Below are 16,085 nucleotides of genomic sequence, written 5' to 3' on the forward strand. Positions count from 1 at the left end.
ACTACCCAGTATTAGGCAATATGCTAAGTGCTAGGGCTACAGAAAGGAATAAAACAAGGTCCTTTCCTCAATGGATTTTCCACTTAGTGGAAACAATGGACATGTGAACAGGCAATGGCCGTACAGTCTGATGCACATTATACAAGAGGACAGCTCAGAGAGTTAACAAACTTGTTGAGAATGTTTCCTTCAGTGGCAACTGTATATACTGAAGTTTTTCCTTAGTAACCACCTAATTAACTAAATTCATTGAAAGAAGTTTTCCCTTTAATTTGAAATTGGCATATTCCTATGCAAATTGTCCTCCTGCCACCTATATTCACATATTCTCTCATAGGCCTAATCAAAATTATATCTCTTTGTATCCTCCACTAGTTTCCTCCTTTGTCTTCACAGCATTCCTCACACTGCTGCCTCCATCTCTCACACTGTGGGGCTGAGTCCTGAACTGCCATGACTCTTGCAGAGCCAAGCACATTTTTATCTTAATGTATTTAACAAATTGTGAAAAATAAATACGTAAGAGCTTACTCATTTAACCAAGTACGGTAGAGTCCAAAATTGACCACAGTGTGTAAATTGTGGTGCCCAGAAATTTCTCCAGCTAAAAACTGGACTTTCTGTGTCCAAATAGGCCTTCTTCATAGGAACGAGGTAATGAGAAACTAAACCCATGGCTGTCGGATGCGTTGAGCAATTTCTAGATAATGCTGACCACAGGTCACATGTGGTTTGTTGCCCCTGGCCTTCTGAGGCCTAACTAATAACCTCATGGAAGGATAATCATGTACATGAGTTTAGTTTCACTATTGCTTTGTTCCCTGAATTATCACATTCTTGAGTCAGAGTTCTCTAAGATAAACTTCAGCTTTGTTGATACTGTGAGGAAGTCGTGGCATGGTGGTGATGCTAAAAGAAAAAGGCATAAAACAAATCACTTTGAAGAGAAAAGCATGCTTTCATAACAGAGCTTGCTTTCCTCCCTCTCTTTCCCTCCTTCCTTGCTCTTTCCTCCGGATTTATCTGTATTGAGTGCGACAAAGGAAGCCCCATTGTAAAACATTGACAGAACGTGTGAATGTGCTTGTTCCCAACAGCAATAGATCATTAACTTTTCCTACTCTTCACAGATGATTTAAGCCAGAAATTAAAACCCTTGGGTGAAGCAGAACGAGAGTTTATTTTGAATTTGAAGAAAAAGGAATGTGAAGAGAGAGGTTTTGAATATGATGGGAAAATCAATGCATGGGATCTACATTACTACATGACTCGGACAGAAGAACTCAAGTACTCTGTAGACCAGGAGTTCCTCAAGGAATATTTCCCAATTGAGGTGGTCACTGAAGGCTTGCTGAACACCTACCAGGAGTTGTTGGGACTTTCATTTGAGCAAGTGGCAGACGCTCATGTTTGGAATAAAAGTGTGACACTTTACACTGTGAAGGATAAAGCAACAGGAGAAGTATTGGGACAATTCTACTTGGACCTCTATCCAAGGTACTGAGGATCACATTGTTGGAAGGGACCTTAGGGATTCAACTCCTACCCATTTTAAGACACTACTCAGGCCAGTTGTGGTGGCTCACGACTATAATTTGGGAGGCTGAGGTCAAGGATTGCTCAAGCCCAGGAGTTCAAGACTGCAGTGAGCTATGATCAGGCCACTGCACTCCAGGCTGGGCAGCAAAGCTAGATGCTGTCTGAAAAAAGAAAAAAAAAAAGACTCTACTCTTAGCTGAACGTGGTGGCACACACCTATAGTCCCAACTCCTCAGGAGGGTGAGACAGGAGAATCGTTTAAGCCTAAGAGTTCAAGGCTGCAGTAAGCCATGATTGCACCATTGCACTCCAGCCTGGGAGACAGAGCGAGACCCTGTCTCTTTAAAAAATATATATATATATTCTACTCTCCCATATTTCCCACATGTGGTTCTTAGTATAGGGGTTAAAAATGTGGGTTCTGAAACCAGAATGTCTGTCTTTTATCACTTGCAGTTTTTAGCGAGAAGTCTGTAATTCTTATTTTGTTCCTCTATATGTAATGTGGTTTTTTTCCTTTTGGCTACCTTCAAGATCTTCTCTTCATCTCTTGTTTTTAGCAATTTTAATATGCTTGGGTGTATGAGGTCCTTTTTTCCATTCTTTTTTTGTTTTGCTTTGTATTTATTTCCTTTGGTGTTCTTTTAGCTTCTTGGATCTGTGGTTAGTTGTCATTAATTTTGGAAAATTCTTGGCCAGTCTTTCTTCAAATATTTCTTCTATCTTGTTCCCTCTCTATTCTCCTTCTGAGATTCTGATTCCACGTAGGGTAGATCATTCGATATTGCTCTACAGCTTTTGGTGCTCTGTTCTCCTTTCTTCACCCTTTTTAAATTTTTGTGTTTTAGATAGCGTAGTTTCGATTGGCCCTTTTGGTTTAGTGAGTCTTCCTTGGCTGTTTCAAGTCTTCTAATGAGCCTGTCAAAAGCATTTTTCATCTCTATTAATGTGTTTTTCATTTCTAGCATTTTCATTTGTTTCTTTCTTACAGTTTCCAACTCTCTGTCAAAATTATCCATCTTTCCTTGCATGGTATCTACTTTTTCCTTCAGACACTTTAACATACTCATTTTGGTTAGTTTAAATACTCTGATAACTCCAACATCTTTGTCATATCTGATTTTCTTGTTTGCGTTGCCTCTTAACAGTGTATTGGTTTTTTTTTTATTTCTTGCATCCTTGAATACCTCACAATTTTTCTCAAAGCCAGACATCTTGTATAGGATACTAAAGGCTGAAGTAAATAGTTTTATGCCTGGAAATGGTCACACGTTTACTTCTGCTAGGCATTTAGCATGGGGGTTGATTGACTTAGTAGTTGAGCTGGGTTTGGGCTCTGTTGCTGCCATGGTTAACCTCAGTACATAACAAACTTCGGATTCCCATATCCTGTGTTTAGGATACGAGCAGATTTGTCAGAGAGTTTTTCTCAGTGCCTGTTCCACCTTCAACTTCAGGTCTTTGTGCGCTGCCTCAGAGCAGGTCTCTTTTCAAGCCCTTGCTTCTCTCCCACCAGTAGACTGCCGTTATTTGTTACTGGATGCCTGTTAACCTGGTGAGGAGGTGGGAATTCTCTGTTGTTCTGATTAAGCATCAGCCTGAATCACAGAATAGGCTTTGTGTCCTTGGGTCTTAGGAGTGGGGCCTGTTCAGTGATCCCGCCCCACCCTCAGCTGAAGGTCTGAGCCCAGCATATGTTCTCGCCCTTCTCCAAGGGTAGAGAGCTTTTTTCCTGTTCCCTTCCCCTGACAGCAGTGGGTTTTCGCCAGTGCTCTAAGGACAACAGGGTCTGTTGCCCTTACCCTAGAAGTTTAAGGCTTTGGCTCTACAGGAGAGAGGAAAAGAGGATCTGGGCAGTGCTTAGATACTTGGCCTTACACAGAAGCCTATCCTTTCCCCGACCAGTGCTTTCTCAGGGCTCTCACTTTGCCCTTAGTCTTTTTTGTGTGTACCCAGTGAGATCCATGGAGAAGACCCTGCAAATGGATGCAAACCTTCCCTTGTCTACAGCTCCTAGTGGCTACGTATTTTAGCTGGGCCACCCTCAGCCTTTAGCAATTCATTAAAAATTCTTCATACTAATGTCTTCAGTGGCTGCCCCAAGTAAAAAAGAAAAAATAAAAGTGGACTGGTGTTTCCTTCCTTTCTCTCCCTGGAGGCACCTGTCTTAGATTGTGGGTTCGTTGGTTGCCCTTCAGCCTCATCTCTCTGGTGGGTTCAAGAAAAGCGATTTGCAGATTGTGCGGCATGCAGCATGTTGTTGTAGTTAAGAGTCACGCAACGCCCTTGAAAGTTTTGTACATTTAAATGGGAAGCTGGGAAAAGACTAGGGCTTTGTTTATTTGAATAGCAGGGGAAAAAAGAGTAATAAGAGTCACCAAGAAAAGGTAACACAGAAAAAAATGTACAAATAAAAACAAAGCAAACTAAAAAAAATCTCCAAACCTGAATATACTGTTAATCTGCAGAGGAAAAAAAAAGGAAACCTACTCCTAGAATGAAGTCTAGCTGCTTTTAAAGAGACTATCAGTGATAGAACATTGTCCAAGAATAGACTACTTTACAGTATAATTTATGCATTTTCCCAGGCTAACTAAAAGCATTCTGTTAAAAAAAAGAAAAAGAAAAGCCTGTCTAGTCTATAAAAGCAGCTCATTTAATTGTGATTACTGATTCTTCCCTTCTCAAATACAAGGAAAAATCTTATTGTCTGGAATTTAGTTTTTTATCAATTCTAATTTTAAAGAAAAAACTACCTAGTGAGTCAAATTATATTTTTTATTTCAAATTTGCTTCAACATTGTGTTATGTTGAGTGACTCCATCTTTGAAAAAGAAAAGCTGGAGTTCATTAAAATAATTAAAATAAATTGGTTATTCAGCTGTATACTAGGTGTGGTGTACATTCTTAAGTCTCACAAAACCTTGGAGGTGTAACTCACGCAAAGTGATAGTAGGGTTATTGTGTGTTTAGCTTTAGTTTTTCCATTTTAGCGAAAACGACTTGACTCTCTAAAAGATAAATTAAATGTTTAAAAGCATATTCTGGTATCAGATAGAACTTAATGACCGAGAGAAGCCATGCCAATGCTGTTGCTAGAGAAGAGTTTTCATGTCTCACCAATGTATGTGTCTGGTTCCCAGGGAAGGAAAATACAATCACGCCGCCTGCTTTGGTCTCCAGCCTGGCTGCCTTCTCCCTGACGGGGGCCGGATGATGTCTGTGGCTGCCCTAGTGGTGAACTTCTCACAGCCGGCAGCAGGTCGTCCCTCTCTCCTGAGACACGACGAGGTGAGGACTTACTTCCATGAGTTTGGTCACGTCATGCATCAGATTTGTGCACAGGTGAGTGATTTTTTTTTTTTATAGTAAACCTACCAATCGCTTTTCCAGAATTTTTTTTTTCTCACTGGCGTCACATTTCTTCCCTTAACGTGTTTTTTCAGAAGCTGAACATGTTCAGGATTTTTGTAGGCCTTCTGCAAAAACACACGATTTTCTTTATCATGTCCTCTTTTACAACATATTTTTACACAGAGGTTAATCTACCAGTGAAAGAGCATGGTGAATGACAGCCCATGGAAAAGAAATAAGACTGTCTGTCATTAAGGAAGGGTTACAAATGCTTTGCTTTTTCCTTTTCATTATTTTCTTCTCCATAGGAATTTGGTGTAGGTGTCACAGAAAAACTGTGCTGTAATCTCTCTCTCTTGCTTATTAATGCTTTGTTTACTTCAATGGTTTCGACCCTCTCAGACCCTTTACTCCTTTCTTAATAATAAATGCTTTGTAACAGCTCCCTTTACTGACCTCAAAAATCATAGGTAACATAGTATAACCATGCAGAGAATTTGCCGGGGAAGAGGTGTATGTGTGCAGTGGATTAAAATTGATTTCCTTATTTGTGATAATGAAAAATACGTTTATTTTTAACTTTGTAACACAGTCCCTTTAACTAGGCCCAAGCTGTTCTAGCTTGAACCAAATGAACTTGCTAATATTTAACCATTATTAACATATGAAAATGTCTAGTTCAATAGTTCAATCTAATAATTTAAATATACTGATAGTAACAGAAATGGGGGGATAGTTTTCCAAATTTGAAGTCTCTATATGACTGTAAAAGTAAACTTTTAAAAAAATAACCTTTTTATTAGAGTAGTTTTAGATTTACAGAAAAGTTACAAAGATAGTGCAAATATTGTCCCCCTCACCCCCTTTCCGCCACTTTTAACATCTTACATTACAGTAGTTGTTTGTCACAGTTAAGAAGCCAGCATTGGTACAGTACTCCTAATTAAACACCACACTTTATTTGGATTTTACTTGCTTTTCCCCTAATGGTCTTTCCCCATACAGAAAATCTTTTTTAAATCAATAGGTTGTCCTCACTGAATATAAAAGAAAGGAATTTTTTATGTTTTTCAAGTGGTAAGTCTTGGGCACAACTATGCAGTAAGACATAAAATATTCAGGGGGTTTGCAGTATATGTAAATAACCTTGACTGGAGCAGCAACAGCTGCAAACTGATAGAATTGGTTTGTGGTGTCAACTCAAGTCCAAGAGCAGTATTGCCAATAGTGACATGATTTTTCAAAATGAACACCACCTGGGAAACTTCCCCTCCAAAAAGTAAACTAACTTTGATTGACACAGTCAATCCTAGTACTTATAGTCTTAGAAATTAAAATTGTATAAAAAATGCTTTGCAAAAATATGTACAGTGGAGTTAATTTTGAGGCTCAATTATTTTTTTCATTTATATGAATGTCCAGCAGGAGATATGAATGACAAGCAGGATACAGAGCAGGTTTTTTGTTGTCCCAGTGTGTGCTGGATCAGTTCTGTGCACCCAGCATCCCTGGCCCCCAGAGTAGCCCTAGTCATTGTAATCACCGAACATGTACTCATTCATTTCCAAGTACCACTGCCACCTTTGTTTAAAAACAATTTAATTCTCTCAACATTTTATCTTTATATCCTGATGCTTCCATCTTTTATTTTAAAAAACAGGTGGGAATAGGATATAAATATGTCCAGATAAGTAAGTCCTGATCTAGCCATTTCTAACTTTTCTTTAATCCAAGGAAAAGAAATCTTTCAGAGTAATCTAACATTTCTTTCTTAGACAATTTTAAAGTCTATTATCATAACAGTAGGGCTCCTGAAATATTTATTATGTGGACCTTCCATCATTGTCCATTCTGTGGCTGGCATTTCTTTTAATCAGGATAACCCCAGTTTACATTTTTCTAAAATATTTGTGTCAGTAATTTAGAAATGTCGAATACTTCATTTTAGACTTATGGGATATGACTTGGATTATCCAAAGATCTAATTATATATTTGTACATAGATAAATGACCTGCTTTTAGAACAGTGGATCCTCAATATTTTGGATCTGAAGACCCTATGAAAACCTGATTTAAGCTGTGGGTACCTCTTCCAGAAAAATAGACTAAAAATTATACATGGCATTCCAAAGGGCTCAGGGAGCCCTCGAAACCCAGACCATAATGAATCTCAAGTTAAGAATTCCTGGATTATAGCAGTTTCCTCATTTAGGTGTTGATTATCAGCTTGTGATTTCACAAGGAAATAATTTGGTGTCTTAATCCATTCATTAAGATAATAGTGATCTTCAAATAGGGTTTTTCAGTGCTCTTGATGCATGTGCTTTTTTTAGACACAGTCCTCTTAGAACCTCACTGTGCTTACAATGTGTTCATAGTCAGTTCTCCACAACTCATTATGTTGTGCTCATTGTTTCTGATCTTTGAGATAGCCACTTTAGTACTGGAAAATATTTTCTTGATACTATGACTTTTTAGACCTCTTTGACTCCTGACTGAACTGTGTGTACATATTGCATTCACCAGTTTGGTGTCTCTTTCCTGAAACAGTGGACTATTAATATATTCTATTCTTAAAGATTTGCCTAACCTCATTCATGAGCACAAGATGTGTCATACTGACGAATAGTGTGTTGACACAATCCTTTGCTTGGTCATCTCCTTGTGAGATTATCTTTGAAAAATCTCTTCTTTGTCAATTAATGCTTTCAGATGTCCTGTAATATTTTAAGAACTTTTAAGGTAATCATATTTGGAACCAGTGATCGCTGCTTTTGTCTTTGTAGGCACAGATCCATATATTTGAAACTTTATAATAATTTCAGAACTATTTTGTTGAACTCCAAAGTCTAGCAAGAGAGAACTTTTTGTACTGACCTAAAATGGATGGTACCACAAAAGGAGATTCATAATATCTATGTTCAGTAATACTTCTAACTCATCTAAGAAATATATAATAAATAAAAGATTGGCCATACATATTCAGTAGATTGGTTTTAAGATATGGCAGCTTGGTGTTTGAGTTCTCCACTGTGGCAGCGTGCAGGTTTGATGACCAGAAGAGCTCGTTTGAGCTTATCATAGTAATATTTAAACGTGTTGGCAGGAACATCCAGTTTTCAAATATGTAGATGCACTAGTTCAGTATGTCTACTATCTCATCATTCAGGAGATGAGTTTCACTCATATTTTCTTGTATTTATACTACAGGGTAGGTAATTTCAAAGATAGTAATCAAAAGGTGGTATCTGTAGTATCTGTTCCTGTTTGATGGCTTCACTGTGGTTTGGGCTTAGTAATCACTGGCCTTTTGAACTTCTGTAGAGTAGACAAGTAATGCTTCTGAACAGCCTCCATTGTAATGTCTGTGTTGCATTGTGCATTAAGAGCAGTAATGAGTTTTGAACTTTAAAGACGTAATTATTCTTAGGAAGCACATCGGAATCACAATAAAGACTGCTTAATTAAAAGTGAAAGGGATGGATGGGCAGAAAAACCTTAAATTATATGATTTCAAATAATCTGTTAATTTGATAGACTATTAGAGTAGCTTATCTGCTCTACAGAGTTGAATTAGATACAGGTGTCGATAAATATCCCATTTATTAGTCTGGAAGGCACCCAAGTGTTATGACTAGGACACTGGATTAAAAATCATCTGTGTATCTGTGGGCCTGACTGTGTGACTTGGGGCAAGTTGTTTGACCTCTTTGAACCATCTTGTCTTTATTATTCAGAAAATGGAGACAACAGCAATTCTTGAATCTACTTCCTGGAGTATTGGGAGAATTAAACAAATCTGTGAAAAGGCACTTAGAAAAGCATAAAGTGCCATACATATTTGAAGTATTCTTAAAATTGTGCTTTTGCATAATTTAGCTCTTTTGGGAGCAATAAATAGTACAAAACTCAGAACTGGAAAGGAGGAAAAAAGACCAGTTGCCATGAGGCAATTTATTGCCACTTCAGGTTCTAGAGAATTCACAAACGCTTCCCTTCAGTGGGTTTTGAGTGAAAATCTATGGAAAGTGATTGGAAACCATCAGGTTGTATTTGTTCTGGCCGTGTTTTTTACTTTGTTATGGAAGATGTTTTGATGACTGCTGCCTACTTAGAAGTTTGATTCCCGAAGCAAGAACAGAATGAGCAGGTTAGAGCATTGAGAGTGGTGGTGGATTAGTTGAAGAGAAATGGGGACATTTATCTTCAGCATTATCACCCAGGAATAAATACTTGGAGGAAGCCAACGATAAGCTTGGTCAGACCAGCCAAGACCATACCTGGTCAGGAAGACCGTGCAGGCTGAGAGGAAGAGTAGTGGCTGCAACTTACTGAGCGTGAACCAGATGCCAGTACTGTGCATGGTGCTTTGCAGGCATTTATTAATTTTATCCTCACAGTACTCTCTGAAGTAGATGGGCACTGTTATTTTCCCTGTTTTCCAAGTAAAAGAATCTGAAACTTAGAAGGACCTGCCCGAGATCTGACAGTCATGCCCTTAACGGCTCTACTTTATTCCTATTCTGTGTGCTCTCATTCCATGCAGTGGAGACAGCACCATTTCGTGTGGTCTGAATTTGATCTTCCAAGTATGCATTCCTGTTGGATGAACTTCTTTCTCCTAAGTTTATTAAATGACATTCTATTTAATAACGTGGAATGAATGAATTTACACAGTTCTACATTTCCTTCTATGTGAGATGACCATTGAGGCTTCAGTCTTGAAATACAGCAACCTGTCCCCAACCTGTAGCCTCTGCTGACTGTCATCTCATCTCCCTAGCCCCAACTCCTGCACACTGTTACAGTTTGTAACTTTAACATCAGACATGATTTCTTTCAGGATTTCATTTTTGTTATTTGTTTGTCTATACATACACAAGCACATACATAGATGTGTCCATAGCATAAATGTTGAGGTCATGGCCGGGCGCGGTGGCTCACGCCTGTAATCCTAGCACTCTGGGAGGCCGAGGCGGGTGGATTGCTCAAGGTCAGGAGTTCGAGACCAGCCTGAGCGAGACCCCGTCTCTACTAAAAATAGAAAGACATTATATGGACACCTAAAAATCTATATAGAAAAAATTAGCCGGGCATAGTGGCGCATGCCTGTAGTCCCAGCTACTCGGAAGGCTGAGGCAGTAGGATCGCTTAAGCCCAGGAGTTTGAGGTTGCTGTGAGCTAAGCTGACACCACGGCACTCACTCTAGCCTGGGCAACAAAGTGAGACTCTGTCTCAACAAAAAAAAAAAAAAAATGTTGAGGTCATAAACCAAAATGTGAATCTATGTAATGTTTAGGAACATGCACATTTCTATCATTTGTGTACTGCTTTTTATTTTATTTTATTTTTATTTATTTATTTATTTTTTTTTTTTTTTTGAGACTAGGTCTTGCTTTGTCACCCAGGCTAGAGTGCAGTGGCACAATCATAGCTCACTGTAGCCCTTGGCGCAAATGATCTTCCTTCCTCAGTCTCCCAAGTAGCTGGGACTACAGGCAGACATCACCACACTCAGCTAATTTTTCTTATTTTTTGTAGAAATGAGATCTTGCTATATTGCCCAGCTTGGTCTCGAACTCTCGTCCTCAAACAATCCTCCTACCTCAACATCTCAAAGTGCTGGGATTATAGGCATGAGCCACCATGCCTGTCCATGCATTTTCTATATGTATCGATTTTTAAATAATTAGAAATATACTGTTTAAAAATGGAGAAATGTTTGGTTGATTTCTCACGAAGCAGAATTACTGGTTATCTGTTGTGTCTGACATGTTATGCTAGGTATGGTAGGATGGGATTGAAAAGAAAGAAAACTTATAATAGCTTGAATGTTTATTTAGAGTTTAGCTTTGAGGACATGAAATGCAAAAATAAGAAAATTAAAAGCATAGAATTGTTATATAAAATTGTAAGTGTTGAAAAAAGACAATAGAGAAGTGATGTTAGGTTGGAGAGGCTAAGAGTTTCAGTAAAGAATGATAATAAAAGAAAATATCTTAGAGTTAAAGTTTGAGTCTTTTAAAAAAGCATTCTCCTTACAATTTCACTCATTTCACAAACACATATTGAGCATCTCGTTTTTGGATGTGCGCTGGATTTTGGAAGTACAGTGGGGAATAAAGCATACTCCCTAACCTTCTTAGCATTTAAGTTTGAACAATGCCTTTGTTTTCATCTACAAAGAAGCAGTTTAAATAAGAAGTACCTAGATTATAGGTAGTTTAGGGGCAAGCCTATGAATTTAATATGCAGTATTCAAGCCTTCTCCAGATTATGTGTTGTATCCCAAATCCTTTAAATGATGGTAATGATACTGACCTGTTGAACGATAGGTTTGTTGTGAAGATTACTAAAAAAACTAACACATTCTCTTTATTACTATTAACATTATTACCTCTAGTGATCACTAGATATGTGTGAAGTTAAAGCTGTGACCTTTTAACCATGTATTTATGGCAAAGTCTAGCTGGTAGTGGCTGCTGTTTTTAATACCTTGCCTTGTTACATAAACTTTTCCATCATCCCTGGATTTAGGGCTAGATCAGACAGATCAGGATGTGGAATGACTGCTAGGAAATCAATAGTGGGTCACCTCAGACAGCCAGGGTCAGTTCTCCTGAGGCCTGTCCTTTTTCTTGAGCACAGTACACTTACTGATTTCAGTAACAGCCTTTTCTTTGAGTTGGAATTTGCTATCCTGAAAATAACACTGAGTTGCAACCACTAAAAGCAATTGGTCTCTTAATTAGAACAACAACCCTTAAGACTTTGGCCTTTAACTATAACAAAAGCTAACATGAATTTTTAAGCTTCAGTTTATATAATTTTGCTCCCACTCTCACTGCATTGTATGAATTGAGAAGTTAATCTCTATAGCATCAAGTCATCTGTTCTAAAAAACCTATAATAGAGTATATTTTAGGTATTTTATTTCCTGTTCAAAAGATAATTTTTTAAAAATCTCATATTCAGATAACTTTCTTCCTATCAAGAACTTCTAACCAAACAGGAATCTAAGTTTACGTTGTTTTCTCTGCTTTTATTATCAAAATATTTTCTGCAGCAAAAATGCCCTAAAACTTTTTGAAGTGTCACCTGCAAAATGATTTGTTAATTGGATTATTTTGTGTGTTTCTTACAGTGCTCTGCTTTATCTGGGACGTATATGAGCGTCAACAGATATTTATCATGGCCCATAAGCTACCATTATCAATACCTTTAAATTGCTCATATTAAAAGGTATATAAAGTACCTTTAAGGTTCTTTGGATCATAGTTTAAAAACTGGGGAGCAGTATTTGCGAGCTGGTCAACAATGAGTACTAGTCAGCAGCCCAGTTATTCTGCAAATGAGAACCTGTGGGCTGCTAGATTTAAGTCTTGCCCATGGGTTCTGTGTGGAAATACACAGTGGCTGACGATGAATTCCTTTCTCTTGAGAATTTAGTTGTTTGCTGGAAATTGAGCTTTTGAAATTTGTAGGTTCTTTGTCCTCTTCATTTGAAAAATACTTAAATGATGTTGCCCAAAGGGCTCATAGAGAAACAGCATGACTAACTTTCGGGAAATTAGTAAGCAGGGGGTTATTTTTAGCTTTCACTCCTTACAAACATTTCCTTTTGTTCTTTAGAAGACATTGTTGATCTTTCATTCATTTGCTGTGCTCTCTTCCCACTACAAAATGGCTTTTGGATAGAATAGGCCCTCTCTTCTCTACTCTGCATGACATAACTGTGTTGATTCTTATTTTATTCAATTTTAACTCTAACTCATGAGTTATTCATTTGTTCATGTTTTTTCTGGGTTCTGAACACACTTCCCCCTGACCATACACACATACACGCTTTTTTTGTTGTTATTTGGGGTTGATTTTCCCCCTCATCTTCTAATACTGACTTTAAAAAATCTTCACACAAGCAGGATATACAAAATGCATATTTTTGTCAGTGTATTATATGGTAGTAGCTAATGGGGTGATTTTGCCTTTATTTGCTCTGATTGCACCTACTTAAAAACCATAATCTCCAGAAAATTGCACAGTGAAAATTACAAAATCCCAGTTTTACAATAGGTGTTTACAAAGGCTGACCGTTACATCGCAGCCTCATGTTCGATCTTTGAAAAATCTTCCAGTATATAGAAGTAGTCAAATTTCTAAGGAAGCATACTGAAAACTCACTTTAACTCTTCACTTAGAGTTTGATATAAGACCCTTCTATTTTAGATCCCTTCCAGGAGGATTTAGTCATTTTGTAATATCATAATTTAATCCTTTTTCATTTTTCTATAAGATAAAGAGGCACTATAGCATTTGTGCTTAAGATTGTGGGTTATGGAATCAGACTGCCTAGTTTCAAGTCCTACTTACACTATTAATCTCGGTATGCCTTAGTTTCCTTATCTCAAAGTTGAAGGTAATAGTACTTACTTCATGCAGTTGTTTTGAGATTTTAACCAGATAATCCATGTAAAGCACCCAGCATACAGGCATACTTCATTTTATCGTGCGTCGCAGATATTGCACTTTTTACAAAGTAAAGGCTTTTGGCAACCCTGCCTTACGCGAGTCTGTCAGCGCTATTTTTCCAAGAGCATGTGCTCACTTCATGTCTCTGTGTCACATTTTGGTAATTTTCACAGTATTTCAAACTTTTACACTGTTGTTAATATATCTGTGATGGTGATTTGTGATCAGTGATCTTCAATGTTACTACTGTAATTGCTTCGGAGCACCGCAAACCATGCTCAGATAAGAGAACGAACTTAATTGATAAATGTTATATGCTCGATAAATTCTGACTACCCTACCAACTGGCTATTTCGTGTCTCTCTCCCTCTCCTCAGACCTCTTATTCCCTGACACACAACAATATTGAAATTAGGCCAGTCAGTACCCCTAGAATTGCCTCTAAGTGTTCAGGCAAAAGGAAGAGTCACATGTCTCTCACTTGAAATCAAAAGCTAGAAATGATTAAGCTTAGTGAGGAAGGCATGTGGAAAGTTGAGATAGGCTGAAAGCTAGGCCTCTAGGGCCATATAGTTAGCCAAGTTGTGAAAACAAAGGAAAGTTCCCAAAGTGCTACTCCAGTGAACACACAAATGATAAGAAGGTGAAACAGCTTTATTTCTGATATGGAGAAAGTTTTATTGTCTAAGTAAAGAACAAACCAGCCAAAGATTGCCTTAAAACAAAGCCTAATCCAAACCAAGACCCTAACTCTCTTCAATTCTTAGAGAGATGAAGAAGTTGCAGAAGAAAAGTTGGAAGCTAGCAGAGACTGGTTTTTGAGGTTTAAGGAAAGAAGCTATCTTTGTAACATAAAAATGCAAGGTGAAGCAGCAAGTGCTGATGGAGAAGCTACAAGTTATCCAGAAGATCTAGCTAAGATTGTTAATGAATGTGGCTACACTACACAACAAATTTTCAACGTAGACAAAATAGCTTTCTGTTGAAAGAAGATGCTACCTAAAACTTTCATAGCTGGAGAGAAGTCAAATGCCTGGCTTCAAAGGATAGGCTGACTCTCTTGTTAGGGGTTAATGCAACTGACAGCTTTAAGTTGAAACCAGTGCTCATTTACCATTCCAAAAATCCTAGGACCCTTAAGAATTGTGCTACATCTACTCTGCCTGTGTTCTGTAAATGGAACAACCAAGCCTGGGTGACAGCATGACTTGTTAGCAGCATGGTTTACTGAATATTTTAAGCCCGTTGTTGAGACCTACTGCTCAGAAAAGCAGATTCCTTTCAAAATGTTACTACTCATTGACAATGCACGTAGTCACTCAATATCTCTGATAGAGATGTACAGGAGATTAATGTTGTTTTCATGCCTGCTAACACAACATCGATTGTGCTGCCCATGAATCAAAGAGTAATTTTAACTTTCAAGTCTTATTATTCAAGAAATACATGTTGTAAGGCTATAGCTGCCATAAATAGTGATTCCTTTGATAGATAAAGTCAGTTGAAAACCTTTTTGAAAGTATTCATTCCAGATGCCTTTTAGAACATTCGAGATTCACGGGAGGAGGTTAAAATATTAACATTAACAGGAGTTTGGAAGAAGTTGATTTCAACCCTCATGGTACTTTGAGGGATTCAAGACTTCAGTGGAAGAAGGAACTGCAAATGTGGTAGAAATAGCAAGAGAACTTTAACAGAATCAGAAGTAGATCCTGAAGATGTGACGAAGTTGCTGTAGTCTCGTGATCAAACTAATGGATGAGGAGTTTCCTCTTGTAGGTGACCAAAGAAAGTGATTTCTTGAGATGGAATCTATTCCTGGTGAAGATGCTATGAACATTGTTGAAATGACCACAAAGAATTTAGAATATTACATAAACTTAATTTATTGATAAGTTTTAATTGATAAAGCAGTGGCAGGGTTTGAGGGGATTGACTCCAATTTTGAAAGAAGTTCTACTCTGGGTAAATTGCTATCAAACAGTATCACATGCTACAGAAAAATCTTTTGTGAAAAGAAGATTCAATTGATGTGACAAACTTTATTGTTGTATTGTTTTAAGAAATTGCCATGGCCACCCCAATCTTCAGCAACCAACACCCTGATCAGTGAGCAGCCTTCAGCATTGAGGCCAGAGCCTCCACCAGAAGAAAGATTACAACTCTCTGAAGGCTTAGATGATTGTTAACATTTTTAACAATAAAGTAATTTTAATTAAAGTTTGTACGTCATTTTTCCGGACATGATTTTGCACACTTTAATAGACTATAGTATAGTGTAAACATAACTTTTATGTGCACTAGGAAACCAAAATATTTGTGTGACTCACTCTGTTGTAATATTCTCTTTATTGCTGTGGTGTGGAACCAAACCTGCAGTATCTCTGAGGTGTGCCTGTCATGCCTGACGTAATAAAGTCTCAACAGTTGTTGGCTGTTAATACTTACTGTGTAAGATTGTCTTATCTATAACAGAGGCAGTAATTTTAGAATATTATATGCCAGAATGAGGCAAAATATTCAGTTTCTTTCCTTGCTTCTTTTCCTTTAAGAATTTTTTTATTGGGACATCCTCAACAGTGGTGGCCTAATTCCAGCACCTAGTGAATTTAGATTTCCTTGGCCCTTCAATATTTGCAGCTCTTCATATCTAGAATCAGCACAATTATAATGGGAAGTCAAGCAAAACATTTTTTTGCATAAAGAGAGGAAGGCAGAATGT

The 16,085-nt window shown here is 37.7% G+C and overlaps 1 protein-coding gene across 1 annotated transcript in view; it reads left to right on the top strand.

The window, feature by feature from the left end:
• The window catches only part of NLN (neurolysin), a 90,495-nt gene that overhangs the window by 60,363 nt on the left and 14,047 nt on the right, over positions 1-16,085 (top strand). Inside the window, exons 8-9 of the mRNA XM_069492860.1 lie at positions 1,131-1,497; positions 4,683-4,884. Coding sequence (XP_069348961.1) covers positions 1,131-1,497; positions 4,683-4,884 — 569 coding nt within the window. The remainder of the gene's footprint in view (positions 1-1,130; positions 1,498-4,682; positions 4,885-16,085) is intronic.

Source organism: Eulemur rufifrons, chromosome 17, assembly GCF_041146395.1.
Source record: "Eulemur rufifrons isolate Redbay chromosome 17, OSU_ERuf_1, whole genome shotgun sequence".
In the NCBI taxonomy this organism is placed as follows: Eukaryota; Metazoa; Chordata; class Mammalia; order Primates; family Lemuridae; genus Eulemur; species Eulemur rufifrons.